Consider the following 6569-nt stretch of genomic DNA (forward strand, 5'->3'; position numbering starts at 1 on the left):
ATCGTCACGTACATGCTAAACGAGCTCGACAGGTCTTAACTGCCAAGTCACCATCTAACACAGGCAGGGAGAGGGGGGGGGCAAGTTAGTCATTACAGTGCGCTTTGCAATCTGTAGCACAAGGGTCGGCCACCGCTTCGCACAGATGCTCGGCGGGGTGGCCTAACCAGCGTGTCACAGGCGCCATTATTATGGCGTAGCAGTCTTTCTCTCGCCTTTATTTTGCCGCAATTTATACAACAACTGATTTGAACGGATTTCGCTGAAGACCCCCTCCACCTCGTCCTCACCCCCTCCTCTCCTAGCCACGAAAGTCATGCGGGAGAATTCTCGTTCAGGGAAAATTGGGAGTTATGGTGAGCGAGGGTACAATATACACCCTACATGCACTGTTAAAAATTTCCACGGAATTTTGAACGGAATCGTCAAGAAATTTTTTTCACGGTATGTACCGTAAATTTTCCGTATTTTTACGGAAACGGGTTGCACCGTAATTTGAAATACGGACAAGTCCGTATCTTTAAATTAGAATCATCCTGTTACGGTTTCGCACCGTATTTGGAATTTACGGTGAGTTCCGTAAGAATTCCGTAATTAGACTACGGAATTTCTAACAGTGTGTCTAAGGACAGTTATTATTGTAAGCAGCAACGGGGACTTCTGTGTGCATAACTGAGTTCAGAATGCAATATTGTAACTAACCATAGCCACTTCACTTAGTAACTAACTAGTTACAATATCGCATATACAGGGTGGTCCATAGACCCCTTCCTTTATTTTGCTTATACTGTAACGCATTCAGGCGTGCGGGTGGGTTGCATACTCACACGGGGCCATAAGGCGTCGTGGGGAGCGACGGTAGGCAAGCCGGCCCGCACGCCTGCATGCGGTACAGTATAAGCAAAATAAAGGAAGGGGTCTATGGACCACCCTGTATGCACACAAGTCCGGTTTCTCCCTCACACATTCACAGTGTAGGGGCAGTGGAACAACTTACATTGTTAATGGTCGGTTGACGATGGCTGTCGTCCCGGTGCTGGGGCTGAAGTGATGGGGACCCACGACGCGGCCAGGGTATTTATTCTGTCCGCCCACACCGCACCACTCAGAAGACTAAGGTGTCATATAGATAGGTGGCCGGTGGCCGCGAGCGGTCGTGGTGGTGGGGGAAACGGTTCCTTCCCGCCGCTCCGACACTCGGTTTGAAAAAGGTGGTACAGGTAGCATGGGCCCGGCCGGACCCTGGCAACTCGCTACGAGGTATCGATCTTCTTGGGCGAATCAAGGCGAGGCGATAAGACTGAGGCCACTTGAGGCTTCTCAGGAGAATAGTGAAGTGTTATAATTTAAAGTGGCAGAAAGTCTTGTCAAATTAAGTTGTGTTTCGTGTCTTTCTTGTGGCCAATAAACGTCTTGGGGAATTTCTTATCGTTTTGGGTTTTCTCGTCACATCCCCCTTACTGATGACAAGAAAACCCGTGACATCCATGTGCTGAAAATTAGCCATAGCATTGTCGTCATCGAGTCGAGAAATGTTAATAATGCTTTTCGTTTGGAGGCCCACTGTAGAAAGCACGGCCTAAACTCAATGCGAAAATGATATGTTGAAACAACATCGAAACGATTCAAGATGCGTCGGAAACGATGTCGCTTCTTCATTGATAGACATTCTGATATTTATTTGTCGCGGTCGAGGTGGCCCCAGGGGTGGTTTTCCGGGGGGGTTGGGGGTGCTTAAAATGCAACACAGGTATTTGTAAAATCCTGGTACTTGCAATATCAGCATGAGCGACGTTATCGCGCAGCCTCTATCGCGAGCGATAGGAGCGGATTACTATCTAGTTAGTGTGCCGAATTCGGCCGTATTTAACGAGGCAACCAATGACTCTTGACGTTCATTATTTTCTTTTTATTATATTTATATTATAAATGTCAGCAACGTGCGATGCTAAAGACACACCTTTCGTGTAGGAAAAAAATAACATGGTAAAAAAAGTACCCAAATAAAGCAAAACGACTTATGGATTTGCGAAAATATCGATGGGTGCAGTCTTGGTTCAAAACACACACACACACACACACACACACACACACACACACACACACACACACACACACACACACACACACACTCTCACACACACACACACACTCACACACACACACTCACACACCACAGTCTCATAAAAATGAGATAGATTAGTCTACCCCACGCAAACGTAGTGGATTGCCCCCGAGGTCGTCCACATGGGGTGCGAAGAGGCGCGCACATCGGCGCACGTGGAGCAGGACTCGGCCTGGGCGGCGGAGTGCCTGCCGAACACGATGTGGTGCATGAACGGGGCCCTGGCTTTGCAGATGCTGCAGAAACCAAGAGGCTGCTCGCTGTGCTGCGCCTGATACTTCAAGTGCAGCGACACCGACATCGGGGCGCGGCGCACCACGTCCCGGAAAGCCGAGTGGAGCTCGGATGCTGCGACAAAAAGACGGCACAGTTCTGACGTTCCGAACCGAATCGCAAATATAGGCGGGCACGCAAGGAGTGGGTTTTCACTCAGAATTTGCGTGTACAGTGTATTGCATATTGTACGTATTACGCGGTATTACGTCGGTATTAAAGAGGTTTTGAATCGAAAGTTCTACCATTTAAGGGCATATATTTTGACATTTTACATCACGCGTAATAACTGGTTTAGGTGTGCAGTGTATTACGCTAGTGAAAACCACCTCGGCACGCAATCGAGCGAGAAATAGAGGGCAACTCACTGTGAACCCGTGCGCCACTGGAGCCGACAATGAGCAGGCTTGAACAGAGGGCGGGCCTGGCGCCGCGGAACAAGTCGCGCAGCACCTCGGGCTTCCGCGCCGCCTCCACGATCAGCGAGGTTAGGCTGGGCAGGGCGGGCAGCGCGGCGGCCAGGGCGCGCAGGCCACCTTCGCCACTGAGGCGCAGCCTGAGGTGCGTCAGGCTGGTCAGGGCGCCCGCGCCCAGGGCCTGCATCACGGTCACCTCGTCCTCGTAGCCAGTCCGGCCCCGGAAGGACGGTAGCGTCAGCTTGAGCAGCGGCCCGTGCCAGGTCCCCAGCGCGTCCGCTATCTGAGGATAAGGGGTTGGGATGAGTAACTTACACAGACGATCGGGAGAAAAGGGCGTCAAGCTGCGTACCTCGGCGGTGTTGACATTGCAGTATGCGTCGACGAGCTTTAGCTCCTGGAGCTCGCGCAGCCGCCGGAGCTTCCCGGCCATCCCTGGCGCAGCGGAGACGGTGAGCCGCTGGAGGCCCGCGGGGCAGGAGTCCAGCAGCGGCATCACAGCCGGCGAGAGCAGCTGTACGCTGCGCAGCTCACTGCAAGTACAGGCATGATAAATACCCACCCGCGAGCTTTCATGTGACTTGGACCTGGACAAGCGGACTCACCTATGAGCTCCCAGCAGCAGCGCCTGCAAGCAGGAGGGCTCCTGGCCAGCCGGCTCGTCTTCGTATGCGGAGGTCCATATTTCAGGATAGTCGTGATCCCAGAATGTCAGTGAAATAGTGTTTAGTCTAGGCAGCGCCTGCCAACAGGGAGAAGAGAGACACACGATAGAGGGCCGGCCCGTACCTCTACCACCTCTGCGACGGCGGACGGCGGTGCGTGGGCGGTGGGCCCACGCTTGGAGGGCGGGGCTTCCCGAACCACACACTCCAAGAGAACTTACCTGCGGCCAGTTTTGGCAGCTGCTAAATCCTGTGAACGGTGCTGCAAAGTTTTTGGGCCACATCCAAGTCAGACTTAAAGTTTCCATAGAAGTGGCATTCTGCAAGCTGTCACAGATCACTTCCATATCGGATGTTTTGCAATGAATATGTACGTGCTTCGTGCGCGAGCCTAGTTCACGGAACACCCTTGCGAGAGTGTCGTCCTCGGCCAAGTCCTCGGAGAACACCAACCAGAAACCCAACGGTCTGCGAGTGAAAAGAACCATTAGCCTTCCATGCCGGAGGTTTCCCTGCACGCGCCGCTGCAGGTACCTACTCACAGGGACTGTCGGGGTGTCAATAAGTAAAGCGGCCTACTTGACCTATGTACGACCGTTTTAGGGGTAGGCTGCGCGGGGGAGGGGGGGTCACAAACTTAGCCAACTGCAATTGCCCCCCCCCCCCAAAAAAAAAGGCACAGCCGTGCATACGTATGTCACATCATCGGCGGCTGCACTGAAAAACCTCGGGGAGTGTATGTTACGCGTGCACAGAAGTACCTGGTACGTACATGACTACTGTGCCGTTTGTCTCCTTGAGGGGCTTTGGGTTGGAGATGGAAAAATCTAGTCTGGCTTGACTTGGCCCAGCCGTTGAGCGGCGATAGGCGGCAAACTCCAAGATGACGTCGTACTGCGGGGTGACCAGCAGCAGGTCCTTGAGCAGGTCTAGCAATATATCGGTGTCTTCGAAGCCCGCGAACTTGTTCCTCCACAGCGACCAGTGCCCCCGCGTCAGCGCGCACAGCCGGGTGCAGACCCGCCCGACGGCGACCAGGTCCTCGGCGGGGACATAGGACAACACCTTGAGCAGTGGCAGGTCCGGCAGCGACGTCAGCGTCTGCGTACATCGGGGTGCAACAACAGTTTGAATTTCGACATTGCGACGAAACGTACGGATATGGGAGTAAGGTTTCCGGAGTCGGACATGTTTTGAGGCTCTTGTTGTTAAATATTACCACTTCATCCAGCTGCTCCCCTTGAGCTGCTCCACTCTCCAAAGTTGAGGACTCGTTCGTACAGGCCCGTTTCTGCTGGGGCTGCATTTCTGCAGCTTGATCGTGCTCCTTAGATTTTGGGTTGGACGAAAAACAACAGGAGCCGGCCCTAGCGTTTCTAACCTATCAACACACACAGAACAACACTTCCGCGACCGTGACTGAGAACCAGTTAGGCATACACTTACCACAATGAGTTATGTTTTTCACAAAGCTGTAAATACGTACCAGGTATAAAGATGGTATATTCTGTAGTATACACTAATAGAGTTCTGTTTAGAAAGCTAGAATGAGGGCGTCTAGCCCGCCCGCCCGCTAGCCCAAGCCTTTAGTCTGCGTCTGGTCGAGTAGCGTGTTGTGCGCGTGCTTTGACGGCCACCGCTGGGGGCGCTGCTAATGCCAGTTTGGTTGCCTACCTCCTGGGCGGGAAACATGCATTCCCAAGAAATATTGCAAAATCTTCAATGTCTCCAAATCTCTTAACCAGCCGTCGAGTTAATTTGAAATACCTAAATGTTAGGGACAGTATTGACTTTGATCTTATGACTGCCGGATTGGATCCCAGCCAGAAAAGTCGTATTAGAGCCCCGCAAAGAGCGAGCCACGCGAGCTAGACCCCTTCTTCGACAGGTGAGAGGGGGGTCGGGGTAGGCATTTAGCTCGCGTGGCTCGCTCTTTGCGGGACTCTAAGTCGTATCGGTGCAAGAGTCGAAAATCCCTGTGCGCGTCGGCAAAACTCATATGGTGAATCGTTCTCGTCATAATGCTAATAGAGAGGTGACGTATCGTGACAGTGCAAGACCAGTAATTAGTAAAACAAAACACAAAATTGTTTAGAAGATTATGGTCAATTTTTATTTTTTGTAGTTATAAGAACAGTAAAAGTGAAAACAATCGCTTTTATTGATTACCGGGGGGACGCTTGGCAATATAGCTGGCAATGGCGGGAATAGATTCCACCTTCTTGACCAACTCTTGCAGCAGTGGATAACCCTCCAAAAAGTCCCTTGCAACGAGAGACTTGAAGTACTTCAGGGGCGCAACAAAGTAGATATCTGCCCATGTCAGCTGTAAATGAAACGTCATGCATTACTATTCGTATACGTCAATAATTGAATTTTAATTGTAATAATATATTTACGTACCTTTCCGTTGACGAGGAAGCCATTGTTCTCTTTCACAATTTGTTCAAACTTGTTCAAGTAGAAAGGCATTTGATCCTTAAGCTGCGCCTCCTTCGCTGCCTTGCTCGCGGGAATAGGGTCATAGAACCAATCGCCAATTTCTGAAGTTGGAGAAATAGCGTGATATAAAATGGGTACACAAATGTAACATGTCAAATCAGATTGGCAATGCGCTCTCAGCATGCACGTTCCCCGGCGTGGCCACTAGAGGGGTGGGGGCCGCCGAGCTCCCGTCCGCACCAGGGCGCTTAGGGTGGGCCACCGTCTCCACACAGCTGCTTGGCGGGTCAGCCTACCCAACGCTTCGCAGGCGCTTCTACACGTTTCGGCCCAGGAAACGTTCATTGTAAAGGAACTTAGCTTACTTTGACGGAAGTCATGGAAGAGATCGACGGCTTGGTCAATCAGAAGATTCTCGAGATCATCCTTCCCAGACAATCCGACCTGCCTGGCTAGGTATCGTTAGAGAAGGACCTAGTGTGTTTAAAAGTTGTTATTTAGGTCCGTGGGAACACTTCTGTATCAGATGTTGTTGTATAGAAGTCCCACTATATCCAGGTTCGATTGCTCGTCAGAGGTGCAAGATGAATAGGGAAATCAGGAGATCTGCTATTCTTTAAAGTTATAAAATATATTCTTACTTGTTTT

At 51.3% G+C, this 6569-nt stretch overlaps 2 protein-coding genes across 4 annotated transcripts in view; both read right to left on the bottom strand.

Moving 5' to 3' along the window:
- The window catches only part of LOC113209542 (glutathione S-transferase-like), a 23175-nt gene that overhangs the window by 8218 nt on the left and 8388 nt on the right, over positions 1-6569 (bottom strand). The window contains exons 4-6 of one of the 3 annotated variants that reach the window (XM_052268107.1): positions 6287-6376; positions 5883-6022; positions 5567-5805 (exon numbers count right to left, since the gene is read on the bottom strand). The exons of 1 other annotated variant lie outside the window; for it this stretch is intronic. In XM_052268107.1, the coding sequence (XP_052124067.1) occupies positions 5638-5805; positions 5883-6022; positions 6287-6376 (398 nt within the window). In that variant the 3' untranslated portion in view covers positions 5567-5637. Of the gene's footprint in view, positions 1-997; positions 1158-5566; positions 5806-5882; positions 6023-6286; positions 6377-6569 lie in introns of those variants that run through there. One more of the 3 variants, XM_026427105.2, reaches the window with a different exon arrangement.
- Positions 1895-5348, bottom strand: LOC113209540 (uncharacterized). The gene is made up of 8 exons (XM_052268100.1): positions 4966-5348; positions 4699-4860; positions 4252-4580; positions 3701-3947; positions 3420-3556; positions 3167-3347; positions 2767-3097; positions 1895-2473 (listed from the first exon to the last, which is right to left on the bottom strand). The coding sequence occupies exons 2-8, from the start codon at positions 4783-4785 to the stop codon at positions 2205-2207; spliced, it is 1581 nt and encodes a 526-aa protein (XP_052124060.1). The 5' UTR covers positions 4786-4860; positions 4966-5348; the 3' UTR covers positions 1895-2204.

This window comes from Frankliniella occidentalis, unplaced genomic scaffold, assembly GCF_000697945.3.
Source record: "Frankliniella occidentalis isolate FOCC.00 unplaced genomic scaffold, Focc_3.1 Scaffold63, whole genome shotgun sequence".
NCBI classification, from domain to species: Eukaryota; Metazoa; Arthropoda; class Insecta; order Thysanoptera; family Thripidae; genus Frankliniella; species Frankliniella occidentalis.